The 21,653-nt window shown below is 42.4% G+C and overlaps 1 protein-coding gene across 1 annotated transcript in view; it reads left to right on the top strand.

Moving 5' to 3' along the window:
- The first annotated feature begins 1,948 nt into the window (after window positions 1-1,948).
- The window catches only part of LOC126237190 (dehydrogenase/reductase SDR family member 11-like), a 91,559-nt gene continuing 71,854 nt past the window's right edge, over window positions 1,949-21,653 (top strand). The window contains exon 1 of the mRNA XM_049947066.1: window positions 1,949-2,140. Within this exon, the coding sequence (XP_049803023.1) occupies window positions 2,003-2,140 (138 nt within the window). The 5' untranslated portion in view covers window positions 1,949-2,002. The remainder of the gene's footprint in view (window positions 2,141-21,653) is intronic.

Here is a 21,653-nt window from a genome sequence, read left to right as displayed (position 1 = left end):
TGCAGAATTACGTCATATCACACAGTTCAGGACATATGACCTTATAAACACTGAGATGCGTCAAAAACTATCGCACTTTGCGTGACGTTTAAACTTGTTACTTGTTTGCTGCTAACTCTGTTCACAACATGTCTGGCAGGCAGTATCCACGTATATTAGCACATTGGACTCGCAGTCGGGAGGACGACGGTCCAAACCCGCATCCGGCCATCCTGATTTAGGTTTTCCTTGATTTTCCTAAATTGCTTCAGGCAAATGCCGGGATGGTTCCTTTGAAAGGGCACGGCCGACTTCCTCCCCGTCCTTCCATATTCCGATTGGACCGATGACCTCGCTGTTTGCTCTCCTCTCCCGAATCAACCAACCAACCAACAGTATGCGCTTATGCTGTTGAACATTCGCAGTACAGAAATATACCATTGTGCGACACACAGTTCAAGAGATATGACATCATAAACACAGAGATGTGTGAAAAAAAATGACGCAGAAGGCATGTGGTTTTAATACATTTATTGTTTACCTCTAAGACACTGCTGCAGTCGAGTCAACTTACGGAAATCAACTTAAGGAAACAGTTGGCAAGCCGGCCGGAGGGGCCGAGCGGTTTTAGGCGCTACAGTCTGGAACCGCGCGGCCGCTGCGGTCGCAGGTTCGAATCCCGCCTTGGGCATGGATGTGTGTGATGTCCTTAGGTTAGTTAGGTTTAAGTAGTTCTAAGTTCTAGGGGACTGATGACCTCAGAAGATAAGTCCCATAATGCTCAGAGCCATTTTTTTGAACCAAACAGCTGGCAACGCTTTTGATAACTTTCAACTACGAAGCGCAAATGGCTGTAGGTGAAAACAGTAACCTTCTATACAGCTATGAAGAGATGTTGCCGTAGAGACGTTTACAAAATCTCGTTGAAGACTCGCGAAGCACCTGCGCCCAGCGTGCGGAAACTGTCCGGTATCGTCTCACACCGAGACTGCTGCATAATTTCGAAGATGTTTTCACGAATACATGGAAATGGAATTTCAAACAATGGAAAATCCAGGATGGAATGTAACAATACGAGAGAAGGAAAGTTGTGTTCACTATATAGCGGAGATGCTGAGTCGTGATAGGCACAATAAAAAGATTCACACAATCATAGCTTTCGGTCATTAAGGCCTTTGTCAGCAGTGGAGACACATACACACATACACACTCACACACACACACACACACACACACACACACACACACACACACACAAACTCACGCAAACGCAAATTACATACACGTCTGCAGTCTCAGAGAGCTGAAATTACACTGCCTACTACCGAAACTAGTTTCAGCTCTCTGAGACCGCAGACGTGTGTGCAAGTTGCACTTGCGTGTGTGTGTGTGTGTGTGTGTGTGCGTGTGTGTGTCTACTGCTGACAGAGGTCTTAATGGCCGAAAGCTATGATTGTGTGAATCTTTTTATTGTGCCTATCGCGACTCAGCATCTCCGCTATATGGTGAGTAGCAACTGTCCTTCTCTCGTATTGTTGGAAATGGAATTTTTGCGATACTATGCTGCGAACACTGTTCTTTGTTTTCGTTCCTAATAGAAAATTGGCAAAATGAAAACAACAGGAATGCCGAGTTTGTCAGCTAGTAAGATAAGGTTAAGTGTAGCACATATTTAATTTACGAAGTAACTGTCAATCCCACGGAAGTAGCTTGCTAACCTGTGCAAGTAACTGAATGTCGTAACTCGTTCAGTTTTCGAGAGCAGCTACTTTGTCGATATAGGAAAGCGACATAACGATGCGTAGCAGAATTCGCGATGTTCAACCGTTTTGTCAGGCAGCGGTACGAATGGCCTTCGCGCCTGGCGAGCGGCACTGCGCGGTCACGTGACGTTGGCGGCGTAGTCTGCTGTGGGGTGGGGGTGGGAGGGAGGGACTGCGTTACGTCCGCGCTCCGAATGTCATCCGTCGATGCTAGGGGAGACGCTCAGCGGTAGGCAGCAGCAGCAGCAGCAGCATCTAACATGGGCATCGAGGAGTACGCTGGCCGCGTGGCCCTGGTTACTGGCGCCAGTTCCGGCATGGGCGCCGCTATCGCTCAGGAGCTGCTCAAGCACGGCATTCACGTGGTCGGCCTCGCCAGGAGGGTGGAACTGATCAAGGTCAGTCTGTGGAACATTCCTAAATACATTTAGGCCCTTCCTGAAGAATGCAAGACACTTTGCAACTATTCCTTTCGGAACGCACTCTCTTATATCTTTACGCAGGAGGGGCTATTCACTGTATAAACAATTTCCGTATATTGTCACGATAAAGTCATAGCTATTCATTAGCTTTTCAGCAAGAGATGCTATAGTTCATCATTTTCGAGGAATGTATAGCAAACACTTTACACAGAGTCGACAGTAATGGACGATCACCCACCGCAAGATTTATAATATTTACAAAATTGTTAAGGCTTTCGTGGCCACTTGTTGACAAATTGCCTGTTGGCTTCTGTCTTGGGTTCGTCAGCCGACGTTTATTTGATGATTTTTCTGACGTTTCGCCTGCACGAATGGCTGACATTGTCAAAGCTTCACCCTCCATTGCTGATGGTGGACTGGGGTCGAGCTCGCCGCATCAGATTATATGTACTTAGCGCGCCAACGTCCAAGGGTTTCTTCGTGGTCATTTCCAGTGCGGTTCTCCTCTTGCTACCTGCAACGGTCGATTGATGCAGTACGGGAGTCCAGGATCCGTTCAATTTGAGGCTTTCCTCTTTCTTGTTGAAGTTATTATCATGTTTTTGTATTTCTATAGCTTCTCTGAACAAGTGGATTTGATAGTTTTTCTCTACAGCCAGAACATCCGTGTGGGCGAATTTTACTATGTGGTCGGCCTCACACAGTGCGTCCTCTGCCATGGCTGATTTCTCCACCTGCCCCGTCCTGCAGTGCCGCTTATGTTGTGTGATCCTAGTGTTGACATGCTGCATGTGACAATTTTCTAATTCTCCCAGAGAGGCACAATTAATGTTTATATGATCACTACCGCAAGTTAGTATGAGGAAGGTTACACTAATGAATTTCAGAATGCACTCTTTCACAATTCCATTGTAGAAGATATTGTTCATCTACACCTGCATCTACATGGATACTCTGCAAATCACATTTAAGTGCCTGGCAGAGGGTTCATTGAACCACCTTCACAATTCTCAATTATTCCAATCTCGTATAGCGTGCGGAAAGAATGAACACCTATATCTTCCCGTACGAGCTCTGATTTCCCTTATTTTATCTAGGTGATCGTTCCTCCCTATGTAGGTCGGTGTCAACAAAATATTTTCGCATTCGGAGGAGAAAGTTGGTGATTGCAATTTCGTGAGAAGATTTCGTCGCAACGAAAAACGCCTTTCTTTTAATGATGTCCAACCCAAATCCTGCATCATTTCTGTGACACTCTCTTGTATATTTCGTGATAATACAAAACGTGCTGCCTTTCTTTGAAATTTTTCGATGTATTCCGTCAGTCCTATCTGGTAAGGATCCAACACCGCGCAACAGTATTCTAAAAGTGGACGGACAAGCTAGTGTAGGCAGTCTCCTTAGCAGGTCTGTTACATTTTCTAAGTGTCCTGCCAATGACACGCAGTCTTTGGTTAGCCCTCCCCACAACATTTTCTGTGTGTTCCTTCCAATTTAAGTTGTTCGTAATTGTAATACCTAGGTATTTAGTTGAATTTACGGCTTTTAGATTAGACTGGTTTATCATGTAACCGAAGTTTAACTAGTTCCTTTTAGCACTCATGTGGATGACCTCACACTTTTCGTTATTTAGGGTCAACTGCCACTTTTCGCGCCATTCAGATATCTTTTCTAAATCGTTTTGAAGTTTGTTTTGATCTTCTGATGACTTAAATAGTCGATAAACGACAGCGTCATCTGCAAACAACCGAAGACGACTGCTCAGATTGTCTCCCGAATCGTTTTATATAGATAAGAAACAGCAAAGGGCCTATAACACTACCTTGGGGAACGGCAGAAATCACTTCTGTTTCACTCGATGACTTTCCGTCAATTACTACGAACTGTGACCTCGCTGACAGGAAATCACAAATCCAGTCACATAACTGAGACGATATTCCATAAGCACGCAATTTCACTACGAGCCGCTTGTGTGGTATAGTGTCAAAAGCCTTCCGGAAATCCGAAAGTACGAAATCGATCTGAAATCCCTTGTCAATAGCACTGAAAACCCAGTCATGTTCACACGCTTTATCAACGATACATCCGTATTTATTCTTTTAGATATGCGATAAGAGAATCGACAGTTCATCATTCCTGAGACATGTATGGCAAATACGAACACACTGTCCTCGGCAGAGAATGATCACCAAATCCCGCCTGTGTCGTCATGTTGCATCTGTCTATTGTTCTAGTTCCTCGAAAGATGCCCATTTACCTAAATGTAAGAAAAGAAATAAAATAGAACTAAAATTTTTCTCTGCTGTGTAGTTAAAGAAAATAAACTAAAGCTTTTATAAAGTCACTGTAATATTAAATTAAATTCATTGTAATTAACGTTGTTAGTTTGCATCTAGCTCAAGATTACAGAAACTGCTTGAATACACCCACCCTTCAGAAAGCAACTTAAAATTACCTGAGGGAGTGGCATGGCGGCCTCTAATTCACTGTTCTTGATCATCCAAAATGTACACCAAATCCTTAATAATCAGGCTACCGACCTCAAGAAGCAGATATTCGACTCTTGTAATCGATTTCGATTCTTTTTATGGGTCACCACATTCCTTCTCAAACCCACCCTAAAGGTATTACCATAATCACAGTGTTCTTTTCAGACAGGAAATCATATGTGACGTGCCATAGTCATGGTGGAACACACACACACACACACAAACACACACACACACAGACGCACACACACACACTAAAACTACATCTCGCACACTCGCGTCCATAGACGTAAATTTTTGTATATGTCACCTTATTATAGAGCTATTACTCTCCTTTTCACCGTATCACATTTTGGGGATTGAGTCTCTTGTCACCTTCCATGATTAGGACTGCTGGACTTGCTTCCCAGGATATTTTCAATGTCCTGTTCACCGATCGCGGAATATAATTCGGCCCTGGACAGCGGACTCATTTTTTGGGAAATTTCTTCGTGGTATCATTTATTTACTAGTTTCCATATCCAAGACGGTATTAAATTGCAACTGGTTCATCAAGTTCCGTAAATGTTATGTCTAAGTACTCTTCCAAGGCTCATTTCAATGCTACAGAAAATATACATAGCTTCATTACAAAAAGTGGTCGCTGTTACAGCCGTAAACGTTGAAACGTCTGTTACAAATTCGGCCCATTATTAGTGTGAAATCCACTATTTTTTCGAACGCAATTTTAAATTTTTGTTTAGAAGCTCTCACTATTGCGGCTTCCAGAGCATTAATTTTTTTCCACAGCGATGCACTTCATTAACTGTATCAGTTAACAGGCTGGTCGATGTCTCAAATTTTTTGATAGCGTGAAGCAAAAAACTGAAATTTTCGGTTATGTAAGACAATTCATCTTTTGGTGTACTGTCATTGAGCAAGTTCTGAGGAATTTTAGTTGAAGAAGAGTCATCCTTATTTAATTCACAAATGACCGATTTAAAATTTTCAAAATTGTTATCATAATACACTGCTGCTTCCAACCAAGTCCCCCGACCAGTAACTATGGGTCTAGGTGGAAGTGCAAGATGTGGATTTTTGGCTCTGAACAAATCAATTTTTGTTAGCGCTTTCACAGTTACCTTTTTGCCATTTGAGAACAATTTGTCCACTTTAGGATACAATGTACATATCTGCTCACATACTGTGTGTAAAACAAGTATTATACAAGTTACGTATATCATGTGAAGTTACGTATATCATATGTGGGAAGCTTACAGAGAGGCTTTCGGCTGCCTTCTCCATATATGGAGCAGCATCCGTAAGTAAGAGTAGAACCCTATTAAATTTCACCCCATTCGGCCACAACTACTGCAGAGATTCGTTGAATAAGCGAGCCATTGTTAAATGATTCCATGCTGATATTTCTTTATATATTAATAGAAAACAAAGCTTGGAAACTATTTCATCATTTTCTAGCACACCTCGCACATTTACCACTTTGCTACCTCTACAGCCAGATGATTCGTGAAAGCTTACCCATTCTTTTTTAAATTTTCACCTTCTGTTCTGATCTTTCCTAGCATTTATTCGTGACAGGCAGGCACATACAATTTTCTTAATGTTGATTCTTCTGGTGTTTCAAAATTTGTGTATTTCGTAAGAAAATTTCTGAGCGCTGGACTTCTCAATTTACATAAAGGAATATCACACGAAAGGAAAGTGGTGCATATATCTGCGAAATATTCGGAACTTTTTGAAACTAGAGTGTGTGAAGAGGAAGCTGCTTCACCTAAAAAAAAGCTTGGCTAGAAGTTGTACGTGAAAGGATTGTTCTTTGTTTAATACCTGCTAAATACTGTAGTACTTGAGATCGCTGGTCTGCGCTTACTGAGTTCCCACATTTCTGACAGAATAGAATTCTCCCACTGCTTGTAAAGATTCAGCAACATATAGTTGCAAAGGAGAGCGAACATTTGACTTTACTTTCGACATTATACCGTCAGTCACTTTACTTTAAGTTACCATACTTGCGTACTGTATAAACGTTTTGCTTTAAACAAAACAAGAGAAACGAAGAAGACTGTTGAGTACATTGCGTCAGCCATCCACATCATAAACAAGAATTCCCCTTTCATACAGCCAGTCAGCACGTGTAATAGAGGTCACTTAAAACACAATACGTTTACGAATGAGGTTCGTTCAGACTGCGTTCTCGTAATACACTGACGGAAAAAAATAGAAGGAGTTGTGCGACATGAACTAAAATTGGTAGGCGTGGTCCTACATCTGAAAGATTATGTCTATTCAAATTTCAAACCAGTCGCATAAGAAGGCGCTAATGGCGCCACTATGAGGATACGTATCAGGTTTACTTCAAATATACGCTGTAACGGTCGTGAGCGTTAGTTATGTTTGAGACTGGACATGGTGAGTTGATGTTAGTCGAGAATGCCTTTAAGGCGACAAAGACGCCATTCTCAACACCTCACCGCGTTTGAACGAGGTGGTGTAATAGGGATACGAGAAGCTCCATGTTCCTTCTACGATATTATAGAAAGCTTGGAAGGGAAGTAGTCACTGTACATGATTGCTGGCAGGGGCGTCACGAGAATTTGGGGCGCAAGATGCAGGGTACCCTCCGCCACACACCATCAGGTGGCTTGCGGAGTTTGTATGTTGATGTAGATTCAGGACTGTCACGTGGATTTACCGAGAGGGAAGACCACAGTGTTCGGCGTATGGCTGTGGCGCATCGTCCTGTGCCTCCGGCAGCAATTTGAGCAGCAGTTAGCACCACATTGGCAACGAACTGTTACAAAACAGTTACTCCACCGTCAGAGCCAGACTTCCTGTAGAGTGCACTGGACTGACCCCAAACCGCTGCCGTCTGCGACATCAGTGGTGTCAAGCGAGAGCTCATTACAGGTCAGGGTTTGAGGTCTGTTGTGCTTTCTGATGAAAGATGGTTCTGCCTCGATGCCACTGATGGCCATGTGTTGGTTAGAAGGAGTCCAGTTGAGAGCCTGCGACCAACCTGCGTGCTAGACACACTGGACCTACACCTGGAGTTATTGTCTGAGATGCGACTTCGTACGACAGCAGGAACACTCTGACGATTATCCCACGCACCCTGACTTCAAATATGTACGTCAATCTGATGAATCGACCTGTTTTCCTACTATTTATGAACAGCATTGCAAGAAGTGTTTTCCAACATGATAACGCTCGCCCACATTTAACTGTTGTAACCGTACATGTTCTAAGAGTGTCGACCTGTTGCCTTGACCTGCTCGATCACCAGATCTGTCTCCAATCGAGCCCATATGGGACACCATCAGACGACAACTCAAGCGCCATCCACAACCGACACTAACCGTCCCTGTAATAACTGACAAAGTGCAACAGGCATGGAACTCGATCCCACAAAGTGGCATCCGGCACCTGTACGACGCAATGCATTCACATTTTGTATGCTTGCAAAAAAATGGTTGAAATGGCTCTGAGCACTATGCGACTTAACTTCTGAGGTCGTCAGTCGCCTAGAACTTAGAACTACGTAGACCTAACTAACCTAAGGACATCACACACATCCATGCCCGAGGCAGGATTCGAACCTGCGACGGTAGCGGTCGCTCGGCTCCAGACTGTAGCGCCTAGAACCGCTCGGCCACTCCGGCCGGCTGTATGCTTGCATTCAACGTTCTGGCGGTTAGACCGATTATTAATGTACCAGCATTTGTCATTTGCAGTGGCGTATCTCGCTCTTACATTAATCTGTTATCTTGCAAATGGTTCAAATGGCTCTGAGCACTATGGGACTTAACATCTGAGGTCATCAGTCCCCAAGAAGTTAGAACTACTTAAACCTAACTAACCTAAGGACATCACACACATCCATGCCCGAGGCAGGATTCGAACCTGCGACCGTAGCGGTCTTGCGGATCCAGACTGCAGCGCCTTTAACCGCTCGGCCACTCCGGCCGGCTGTTATCTTGCAATGTTACTCAATTATGTTACCTCGACAAATGTATCCACGAAAGTTCATTACGCTACATTGATTGTTTTTGGGTGTTGCGGTTTTTTCCGTCAGAGGACTGCAAAGTGTTGTTACAGTATCAGCAGTCCCTATTAAGCAGACACAACAACGAACATCGGACGAGAATGGAGACGCGTTGCCAGGATCGTAACAGGTCGATCCGGCCGACGCAGAAGTCTAGCAGAAAATCCGATGCAACTTATGGGTAATGCTTTGAAGAAATACGAGTAGTTCTCGCGAAATTCTGTTGAGTAAATTTAGAGAAACTAATACAGAATGCAGTTCGACCATTATAAGGTCACTGTCGTATGTGTCAGGAAGGGATCACGGAAATAAGATAAGACAGTGACTATCTTGTGAATGTTGCGGTTCTGCTTTTTTCCGCAGGTGCCAGGAAAATTGGAGAGGAATTCCGCCTTATGCAAAATACAGTTTTGTAGTTTTGTTTTAACCCAAACATGTTTCAGCACTTTTTGTGCTGCTTTCAGTGAACTTGTGTGTTTATTTTTTTCTGCAAAATTATTGTATTTTAGGCTCTGGAGAAACGGAACCAGCAACACAATAGAGAACAGATTTGGAAGAAATACCACCAACACTTACAAATACAGCCAGTCTGGTGTATATCAACTAACATGCAACTGCAGTCAATCTGTATATGTGGATCAAACATGCAGGAATTTAAGAATCACGTATACAGAACACCTCATAACAGTGAAAAATACTAGTTCACAATTAACACTTGCAGATCACCTAATAGCACAGATTCACGACGCAAGAAACATGGAGACTGATTTAAAATATCCTAAAACTACTATTAGCCTATACCAAAAATTAACAATAAAGCAAATTATCACACTCAAAAATCAATAGTCCAGTGAAGAAAAGTACTAAGCGTAGACATCACTGTGCAACAAAAAACCCTCTTTGCCACAGTAAAAGAACTTTATAAACAACCCCCGTCCAATAAGTGCATGTTATCACCCTCTAAAATCAAATTACCCTCAACCCATACTCCACACCATTCACGCTGCCTGCCTATCCCTAACTCCCTCGCTCCTCTCTCTGTCGTGGACACACACACACACACACACACACACACACACACACACACACACACACGATCTAAACACCACAGACGTCAACAACACTTCAAATCGTCGTGCCAGATCCCAAACGAACATGCCACGAGGCAAACGAACACCAAACGGTCATAATAACATGTAATGGCGGCGGAAACTCTATGCGTGGAGAATAAATATTAGAAAATGCGTGTGTAACGATCATAGCGAAAGAAATAAGCATGTTACGTCGACACAAACAAAGGAAAAACACCAAAACATCAAAAACTGTTAAGTAACAAGGTAATATGCCGATATGCAGGGTGGTCCATTGATAGTGACCGGGCCAAATATCTCACGAAATAAGCATCAAACGAAAAAACTACAAAGAACGAAACTCGTCTAGCTTGAAGGGGGAAACCAGATGGCGCTATGGTTGGCCCGCTAGATGGCGCTGCCATTGGTCAAACGGATATCAACTGCGTTTTTTTTAAATAGGAACCCCCATTTTTTATTGCATATTCGTGTACTACGTAAAGAAATTTGAATGTTTTAGTTGGATCACTTTTTTCGCTTTGTGATAGATGGCGCTATAATAGTCACAAACGTATAAGTACGTGGTACCACGTAACATTCCGCCAGTGCGGACGGTATTTGCTTCGTGATACATTACCCGTGCTAAAATGGACCGTTTACCAATTGCGGAAAATATCGATATCGTGTTGATGTATGGCTATTGTGATCAAAATGCCCAACAGACGTGTGATATGTATGCTGCTCGGTATCCTGGACGACATCATCCAAGGGTCCAGACCGTTCGCCAGATAGTTACGTTATTTAAAGAAACAGGAAGTGTTCAGCCACATGTGAAATGTCAACCACGACCTGCTACAAATAATGATGCCAAGTAGGTGTTTTAGCTGCTGTCGCGGCTAATCCACACATCAGTAGCAGACAAACTGCGCGAGAATCGGGAATCTCAAAAACGTCGGTGTTGAGAATGCTACATCAACATCGATTGCACCCGTACCATATTTCTATACACCAGGAATTACATGGCGACGACTTTGAACGTCGTGTACAGTTCTGCCACTGGGCACAGGAGAAATTACGGGACGATGACAGACTTTTTGCACGCCTTCTATTTAGCGACGAAGGGTAATTCACCAACAGCGGTAACGTAAACCGGCATAATATGCACTACTGGGCAACGGAAAATCCACGATGGCTGCGACAAGTGGAACATCAGCGACCGTGGCGGGTTAATGTATGGTGCGACATTATGGGAGGAAGGATAATTCACCCCCATTTTATCGATGACAGTCTAAATGGTGCAATGTATGCTGATTTCCTACGTAATGTTCTACCGATGTTACTACAAGATGTTTCACTGCATGGCAGAATGGCGGTGTACTTCCAACATGATGGATGTCTGGCACATAGCTCGCGTGCGGTTGAAGCGGTATTGAGTAGCATATTTCATGACATGTGGGACTGGTCGTCGAAGCACCATACCATGGTCCGCTCGTTCACCGGATCTGACGTCCCCGGATTATTTTCTGTGGGGAAATTTGAAGGTTATTTGCTATCGTGATCCGCCGATAACGCCTGACAACACGCGTCAGCGCATTGTCAATGCATGTGCGAACATTATGGAAGGCGAACTACTCGCTGTTGAGAGGAATGTCGTATCGTTCTCAGAAATCATAAGTTCGCAAAGATACATGTATCACATTGGAACAACCGAAATACAATGTTCAAACGTACCTACGTTCTGTATTTTAATTTAAATAACCTACCTGTTACCAACTGTTGGTCTAAAATTGCGAGCCATATGTTTGTGACTATTACAGCGCCATCTATCACAAAGCGAAAAAAGTGGTCCAACTAAAACATTCATATTTCTTTACGTACTACACGAATATGTAATAAAATGGGGGTTCCTATTTAAAAAAAACGCTGTTGATATCCGTTTGACCTATGGCACCGCCATCTAGCGGGCCAACCATAGCGCCATCTGGTTTCCCCCTTCAAGCTAGACAAGTTCCTTTCTTTGTAGTTTTTTCGTTTGACGGTTATTTCGTGAGATATTGGCCCGGTCACGATCAATGGAGCACCCTGTATAGCGACTGTCAGTCGGGAATGCATAATAATAAACATAAAAATAAAAGTGTTCTGCTGTTTACAGGTGACAAGCTGTAGATTGCGTAGTAGATCTAAAGCTACCAAATTAACAACCAGAAGCCTCATGTGAGGTATGTAAACAAATGTGTACGAATATATCCACTTTATTCCCAAATTTACTATGAATGTTCAACTGTGTGTCGATTCCTAAGGGACCAAACTGCTTAGGTCATCGTTCCCTAGACTTACACACTACTTAAACTAACCTATGCTAAGAACAACACACACACACACACACACCAATGCTGGAGGGAGGACTCGAACCTCCGACAGGAGGGGCAGCGCAGTCCGTGACATGACGCCTCAAACCGCCTGGCCGCTCCGCGCGGCTTTACTGTGAAACTAGAACTTTTAGACATATCGATACGAACAACTTCAACTCAGTGATAAATGTCCCAACCCCGTGCAGTATTCAAACTAATGCAAAATATTTGACAAGAATCATTCATTTTACAAACGTAAGTATTTTGTACCAAAAGTTTCCTTTAGAAGTTAACAAAAATTATTTAGAAAGAAAGTAAATAAACACACTGAACGATAGTACCACAGTGCTGAAGCATATCTGAATCAAAGCAAAACTACAAATGTGTCTTGCAGAATATAGAATTCCTCTCTAAGATAAAAGTTATTAGGGTATGCCATTCTTTCTGCAATATGCGAATGAACGGACGGAAAATCTGTAGCACTGGTACGATGCAGTCTTCGCTTTGTACGTGTAATTGAGAGTTGTTCAGAGAGTAGCGGAGAGAAGCGTCGCGGTTTACTAAGAGCGAGAGAAAGAAAGAGAGAGAGAGAGAGAGAGAGAGAGAGAGAGAGAGAGAGAGACAAGCACGTGAATGAGAAACAGGTTGGTGCGGTGCGTGTAATTCTGACCGTAATGAAAATGAAGTGCGATTGGGTGGGGCACTAGCGAGGTGAATGGGTGAAAAATGGACCAAGGAACTTGCTTTCTGGATTACAAGGCATAAAAAACGAAAAAGAAACCGAGTAGAAGGTACACAAATATTAGAAGAAAACTGGCCAGGTGCGAGTAGGATTCGGTACAAAGTTCATTACGTACCACTATATAGACAGTTCATGCATTCCGGGAGTGAAGAATCTCGACCATTTTTACCTGTTATCGACATTGATAGTGACAAGATATCGGTCTGAGGTATTCCAAGATTTTCAGGAATGTTTTAATTTGAATAATATAAACGTGACCTAAAGTCTTGCAGGAGGCAGGTGACCATTATTATGATAGCCGGCCGGAGTGGCCGAGCGGTTCTCGGCGCTACAGTCAGGAACCGCGCGACCGCTACTGTCGCAGGTTCGAATCCTGCCTCGGGCATGGATGTGTGTGATGTCCTTAGGTTAGACAGGTTTAAGTAGTTCTAAGTTCTAGGGGACTGATGACCTCAGAAGTTAAGTCCCATATTGCTCAGAGCCATTATTATGATAATCAGTGGTTCTCCATTCAGACTAGCTGGGTGGCAATGGTAGAAATGAAACATCAGGCAAGGAAGGAATGACTTTATTACTCATATGACGCTTATCGGAATTTATCCATCATCAGATATCCAGGAGCGGTTACTGTACATAGGTATGGCGTTTCAAGTTTTGTGTGAAATAAACTTTCGGAGACCACTGGGACACAATCGGTCTGTATACAACACTACTGTCTGTTTTACTTTCAAATTTGTCATCGGATAGCAATTGACAAAAGAAATATTTTTTCGTGTGGTATAATTACAGGCTGACGATTTTCGTTTTTTTTCCTTTGATTTTACTGTGAAACCTTGCTCCTTCCCGTATTTCATGATGCTAAGTCAAGGGGAAGTACCCTATAGGTTTTGATATGTGAGTTTGCGAGTATTAACACGAGTGATATAAATGGCCGTATCTTTCGATTATATTGACTTAGAAATTTCAATGTTTTACATAGCCAAAGAGCCACATGCCTCAGTGTGTAACATCAGTTTCAGCCGTATACGCTTGTCCGTTCCAGAGAAAAAGTGTTTCCAACAGCCGGAGAGACAGACAGACGGAAAACAAAGTGATCCTACACTCCGTTTTTTACCGATTCAGGTGCGAAACCCTAAAAAACAGAGTCAGCATTAATGTGTGCAGACCACGAGCGCAGTGCATGGGAAAATTCTGAATCGTTTATCCAGGAGTGGATGATGTTGTTGAACGTTATGGCAATCTGGTAGCAATGATAACAGATTTACCATTTACACTACTGGCCACTAAATTTGCTACACCAAGAAGAAATGCAGATGATAAACGGGTATGCATTGGACAAATATATTATACTAGAACTGACATGTGATTACATTTTCACGCAATTTGGGTGCATAGATCCTGAGAAATCAGTACCCAGAACAACCACCTCTGGCCGTAATAACGGCCTTGATGCGACTGGGCATTGAGTCAAACAGAGCTTGGATGGCGCGTACAGGTACAACTGCCCATGCAGCTTCAACACGATACCACAGTTCATCAAGAGTAGTGACTAGTGTATTGTGATGAGCCAGTTGCTCGGCCACCATTCACCAAACGTTTTTCAATTGGTGAGACATCTGGAGAATGTGCTGGCCAGGGCAGCAGTCGAACATTTTCTGTATCCAGAAAGGCCCTTACAGGACCTGCAACATACGGTCGTGCATTATCCTGCTGAAATGTAGGGTTTTGCAGGTATCGAATGAAGGGTAGAGCCACGGGTCGTAACACATCTGAAATGTAACGTCCGCTGTTCAAAGTGCCGTCAGTGCGAACAAGAGGTGACCGAGACGTGTAACCAATGGCACCTCATACCATCACGCCGGGTGATACGCCAGTATGGCGATGCCGAATACATGCTCCAATGTGCGTTCACCGCGATGTTGCCCAACACGGATGCGACCATCATGATGCTGTAAACAGAACCTGAATTCATCCGAAAAATGACGTTTTGCCATTCTTACACCCAGGTTCGTCGTTAAGTACATCATCGCAGGCGCTCCTGTCTGTGATGCAGCGTCAGTGGTAACCGCAGTCATGGTCTCCGAGCTGATAGTTCATGCTGATGCAAACGTCGTCGAACTGTTCGTGCTGATAGTTGTCGTCTTGCAAACGTCCCCATCTGTTGACTCCGGGATCGAGACGTGGCTGCACGATCCGTTACAACCATGCGGATAAGACGCCTGTCATCTCGACTGCTAGTGATACGAGGCCGTTTGGATCGAGCACGGCGTTCCATATTACCCTCCTGAACCCACCGATTCCATATTCTGCTAACAGTCATTGGATCTCGACCAACGCGAGGAGCAATGCCATGATACGATAAACCGCAATCGCGATAGGCTACAATCCGACCTTTATCAAAGTCGGAACCGTGATGGTACGCATTTCTCCTCCTTACACGAGGCATCACAACGTTTCACCAGGCAATGCCGGTCAACTGCTGTTTGTGTATGAGAAATCGGTTGGAAACTTTCCTCATGTCAGCGCGTTGTAGGTGTCGCCACCGGCGCCAACCTTGTGTGAATGCTCTGAAAAGCTAATCATTTCCATATCAGAGCATCTTCTTCCTGTCGGTTAAATTTCGCGTCTGTAGCACGTCATCTTCGTGGTGTAGCAATTTTTTTGGCCAGTAGTGTATCATCGTGAAATGACTCTAATTGATGAGCATGTGCACCTGACTTACAAATCCTGTACTGAAAAAGTGTGGTGGCTTGTAGCTTCCCGTTCTCCACTTTTTCGGACCATACATTACTGCAAGTGAAATGTAGTTAAAAGTATAAAAGACCTTTAAATGGTAGTGATACTGATAGCCGCCAGCAGAAATAAATGAGAGTTATTTAATGATGTCAAGGCCGCGATCATGAGCCGATTGGAGTCCGCATGGCTTGAGATTAACGTCAAAAATTACAGGACATAAAAACGAATTACTAGCCATCATTGGTGGCCTACTGTTGGAATTTCCTATGTTTTAATCATCCATTTAGAGAAAACTCCACATATACGCGAATTATTCACTTGGCGACGACTGTTTAAACTACACAATCATCTGCTATGTTCTTACAGTAGCTCACATTAAACATTATAAAAGGCAAGCAATTTTCTTCTCCATATCCTACAGTTAAGTGGAATATATGTTTTCTTATTTGAAACCAGAAGTGGTGAATATTCTGTACAGAAATTAATGTAAGTTGATACATCTCTATCGTCGGACTATAATTAAAGTTTATGACGTCCTGCTTAATTGCTTTCGAGATGAAAAACAACTAACATACAAGGCCGCGATAACACAGCTGCTACCAAAAGCTGTTTACCACCAGTCAGTCAGAGCCACCTTACAGAACAATGCCTTCATTGCTTTATTGGTATTATTTTGAGAGTGTAATTACTTGTCGAATTTTGAAACGTAGAGGAAATAGGTTGTTAGAGACCCATCCCATTAGTATCCTCTGAAACGAAAAGAATTCTCAGAGAGTTCTTATCGTTCCACGAACAACTAAAAAACTCGACTGAAAGCTTTTATTCGTATTACAGAATGAATAATAATATATTTCAGTATCTACTGGAGAACACTAAATAACAAATTTCAAAACAGAATATACTTTCGCAGGAATATTGTCTATAATGATAAGGTAAGAGGAATTAGTGCATAATCGTTGTTTTGAAGGAGACCTTCATACTGAACTCACCGTTTCCAATTCATTATACACAAGCTATTGAATTTTAACATTTGTCTGAAGACGAAGGGAGTTTAATGCACTCCTGAGAATTCTCAGGAAGTAATATGTGTCGTCATCATGGGCGATGTCTCGTGAGCCTTCATCCGAGCTAATTTGTCCTCCTTAGCTGCAAAAAATCTTCAATATTTTTCCCATTTGTTTTTTCTTTTCTCTTAATGATGCTGTACTTGGCAGTGGCGGGGGTGCATTGCGTAGAGCTAATGATAACCTCTCAGAATGATCTTCTTCATCTTGTGACACAGACAAATTGAAAATTCTTGAGATATTTCATTTTGGTCAATGGTTTTGTTTCAGCTAGCAAGGAACTGCGCGTAGCTCATGGATTTAAAAAGTCTTTTAAAAATTTTATGTGATGAATCCAAGGCCAAGTGGAATTGAGTTTCGATGCACTTTTCCCTGGATCACGTGACCTCAATTTGCCAAATTTTTAAAGTTTCCTCTGTAACTGTCTCTGAAGTGTTTCCATTTACATTTCACCGTTTTAACTGAGAGAATAATAAAATGATGTGAGAAATGGAGAGAAGATTAGGGTTTTAAGTCCCATCGACAGCGAGGTCATAAGAGGCGGATCAAAACCCTCGGATTATTTCTAAGGTTGGGATGAAAATCGGCTTTCAAAAGAACCATCCCGGCGTTAGGCTGGAGCGATTTAGGGAAATCACGGAAAACTTAAATTGGGTATCTCGGACACGAATTTGAACCGTCGTCCTCGAGTAAGAGTCCAGTGAGGTAACCAGTACGACACCTCACTTGATAGGGATGTGAGAAAAAAGGATCTTCAGTTCGCTGTTTCTAAGGATATATGGAAATAGATGGGCTAAGTAAATGTCTGTTATACTAACAAAACTATAAACAAAACATATTTGATTGACCAATTCATACAGTACCAAAGGTGTTTACATGCAGTTGTTGAAATATAAATTCATCTACAGTAGCTGTATTTATCGAAGTCGATTAGAGACTCACACAACTGGTTTTGCAACTTTTAAGCTGCTTCTTCTGGTGCATATAACGCTGTGTCCTCTGGTATAGGGAGCTATTACAGAATGTTGTAGAGTAACAATAGGCCTGGATAGGCAATGTTCTTAGCCTTCTTCAATTGGTAAAATCATCATCAATAATGAAAGTTCAGTCTGTGTTAAAAACACAAACTGTCATCACTCTACCGATTAAAGTATGTTCCTGTGGGCCTTCGTCAAGCAACGGACGATGCTCTTGGTAAATGTTAGCCAGGAAAACATTGGGTCTGGAGGCGGTTACCGGACCCAATATTTTCCTGGATGATATTTACGAGGGCACCGCCCTTTGCTGGACATAGGCTCACAGGAATGTATTTTAATCGGTAAAGTGATGACAGTTCGTGATTTTAACACAGACTGGACTTTCATTATTGATGATATTTTTACCAACTGAAGGCTATTTAATTTAGCTATATAGGAAATACTGAATAATCTTTTTCAAAAACTTTCTTCTCGTGTGACGCGTCTGTATTCAACTGCTGAGCAATACTGACTATTGGTTGGCCCTGTATTGCGCTTGTGGACAGTCAAACTTTAATCTTAGTGAAATGCTAAATTTGAAACAATAGAAATGAATCTAATTAAATCCAAAAGAAACTAACTGTGGCCTCAGCGAAAATTATTCAGCTGAAGCTCAATAGTGAAGTACGTTCTGAAAGTTACATAACATTAAGTTCAATATCTGACTTGAAGTATCTACAAAATATAATACTGCCTAACTCGGAAAAAAACTCTTTAAAATTATCTACGTTGTTCATAGTAAATTAATCTGCTTACGTAGCACAATGCCTGAAAATTCTGACTACGTATTGTGTGCTCACAAGAATGCGAAGTGACTTCTACCCTGAAAAAAAAAGTAACTTACCTCTTGCTTAGTATTCCGTTTTGTGTCTGGTGTACTGGCGTTCTCGAAAGCAAATTGAAATCAGGAAATGCAGCAACTAAAGAAAAATAATCCACTAACTACCAAATTTTTCTTTGCTTGTCAGAAACAACCTGGGCTGCGTGTGGCGTAAGATGCATTGCACACATGACAAAATGTTTAAATTTTACTAAGAATGATGAAGAAGGATTTTACTTTAAAGAAAAGCGTTCTAGAAAAATTAAACTATGATTATTGTGCAAAAAGACAGTACAACATCAGAAGACTCTAACAATTACGAAATTCACTCATTACAAAAATAACAGACGTTTAAACCTATTGCGTTATTTACGACGTAATGAAAACAAACAGATAAGACTAACACTAATCATAAGTATGATTAGTTATCTAAGAGACAAAGATTTCCTTCAATGAATAGTTCTTACAACAAGGATTTCATTCTTGCGTATGCATTATTTACCTTGAAATATTCCTTCGAAAATCTTCTCCATCCACAGAACCGAGAAAATATCTTTATCAAAAAATTTTCATCTCCGTAGTTCCAAATAGTTTCTTCCAGATTTACAAATATCAGATCTCCTCCTTTGAAACTCAACTGCTCGCTACTCTGCCTCTAATAAGAATGTCCTAACCCTGCACAACTGACTGGCGACGAAGCGCACCGCAGGTTACATTAAACACAATGTCAACTATCTTACCCACTACTCGTACAGGGCACTCATGCATATTTGTCCCATTAAAGTAAACGCGAAATATTTATCATGGCAGAAAACACATGAAAACCTTACGGGCTGAGAATTTTGCCTAGACACGCCAACCTTTGCTCTGCGGCATTCTGTTATAGCTCTCTATACCACGTTACATAGCATTATATGCAGCAGCAGAAGCAACTTGAAAGTTGTGAAACCAGTTGTGTGAATCTCTAATCGACTGTGGCCTATTGGATTTTTCAATGATCGATGGAACTCTTCAATCCCTGACGTTTCGTCCAAGGCTACGTTGGACATCTTCGCAGGTGCTCCTGGTTGTGCTGAGTCTTGCCGACTGACGAGTCGGACGTCGAAGAGAGGCCTAAATACTGTGGAAAGTGGGCGTGGTCTGGAGTTCACGTGATAGCAAAGATAATTTTTTTAAACTATCGATTGTAGTACCTCAAAGATAATAACTTCTCATCGATTCTGTAGCGCCACAATCCATATATCACGGAGTTTCATGGCTTCTTCTTTACTGTTAAAATTATCCCCATGTTTATATATTTCGATGGATTCTCTATGTAGCAGTGGATAATAGTTCGTCATAGTGCATAAAACTTCAGTTTTCGAAAATTTTATTACGATTGAAGAGCATGTTCCGCCACGGCTGATTTGTCTGTTTTCCCTAGTCGGCAAACACTTTCATGTTCCTTCAACCGTGTATTCACACTTCTCTTTGTAGTTTCAATGTAGACCTTGCCACACGTACACGGAATCTTATATACACAACTTGCAGACAGAGGGGGACGTTTATCCTTAACGGAAGGAAGTGCTTGGCCTATTTTCTTAGTTGGTCTGAAAATCGGTCGAACGTTATGTTTCCTTAGAATCTTGCAAATTTGATCCGTTACTTTTTTCATGAAATGTAGAGAAACCGTGTTCTTCCATCGCTGTGTCCTATCGTTGCCCTTAGGCCTCCTGTTATTCGGTCGCAAAACTCTATTTATTTCCTTACTAGAGTACTCATTCTTCTCAAAAGCCTGCTTTAGATGTTTTAACTCGGCGTCGAGGTGTTCCGGCGCACAAATCCTTGTAGCCTTGTCCACTAGACTTTTAATTACACCTCTTTTCTGCTGTGTATGATGATTGGAATCCTTATGCAAGTATCTGTCGGTATGTAACCTTCTGAAAGATTGTATGTTTCAAGCTGCCATCAGTCTGTCTCGTGAAGAAGACATGCAAGAAGGATATTGCATTGTCTTTCTCCATTTCCATGGTAAACTGGATTTTTTGATTTATACTATTTAAATAACAGAAAAATTCCTCTAAAGCTTTCTTGCCATGTGACCAAAAAACAAATGTATCATCCACGTATCGATACCATCGACATGGTTTCTTACTTGCTTTTCCAGAGCTAATTGTTCGAATTTTTCCATGTAAAAATTTGCAATCGTAGGACTTAATTGGTTATCCATGGTCACACCATCAACCTGCTCATAAAACTCATCGTCCCACTAGAACTGACTAGAGGTAAGGCAGTGTCTGGAAAGACCAGTCAAATCCGTTGTGAAAACATACGCAATGTAAACCATAACTTCGTTTTCTCAGTAGCGTTTTCATTGATGACCCTGCTTTCGGTTTTGGATTTGATTCTGGTTACGACGTGAAAATACTCTCTAAGCAGACAAACAAATGATTAAAATTTCAGAAAAAATGAGTGATTTACTCAAAAGGAAGAGCTTCACACATTGAGCAAGTCAATAAGGCGTTGGTCCACCTCTCGCCATTATGCAGTTGATTTGGTTGTTGCGTGTCCTGCTGAGGGGTATCGTGCCAAATTCTGCCCAGCTGACGCGTTTGATGGTCAAAATCCCCGAGTTGGTTGGGAGGCCCTGCCCACAATGCTCTAAACGTTCTCAGTTGGGGAGAGACTTGGCGACCTCGCTGGCCAAGACAGAGTTTGGCAGGCACGCAGACAAGCAGTAGAAACGCTCATAAAGTGCAAGCGATCAGTATCTTGTTGAAATGTGAGCCCAGGATGGCGTGGCGTTAAGGGCAACAAAACGGGGCACGGAATGTCGTCGAGGTACCGCTGTGCTGTAAGGGTACCGCGGATGACAAGCAACTGGGTCTTGCTAAGAAAAGAAATGGCACCGCAGACCATAACTGGCGGTTATCGGGCCGTATGGCGCGACAGTCAGGTTGGTATCCCACCATTCTCCGGGTCGACTCCAGACACGTCTTCGGGCTGGAATGTCATTGATGGGAGTAGAATTGTATTCAGTATGAGCCCTGCTTCTGAATGATCCTCGATCACCGGTCTGAGGTGCCATTTCTTTTCATAGCACGACCCCTTCGGTTGTTATCCGTGGCATCCTTATAGCACAGCGGTACATTGACGTTAATCTACGCCCCATTTTGTTGC

This window comes from Schistocerca nitens, chromosome 2 (genome assembly GCF_023898315.1).
Source record: "Schistocerca nitens isolate TAMUIC-IGC-003100 chromosome 2, iqSchNite1.1, whole genome shotgun sequence".
NCBI lineage: Eukaryota > Metazoa > Arthropoda > Insecta > Orthoptera > Acrididae > Schistocerca > Schistocerca nitens.
Note: the sequence above shows the minus strand (reverse complement) of the source record. Positions and strands in the feature narration are given on the sequence as shown.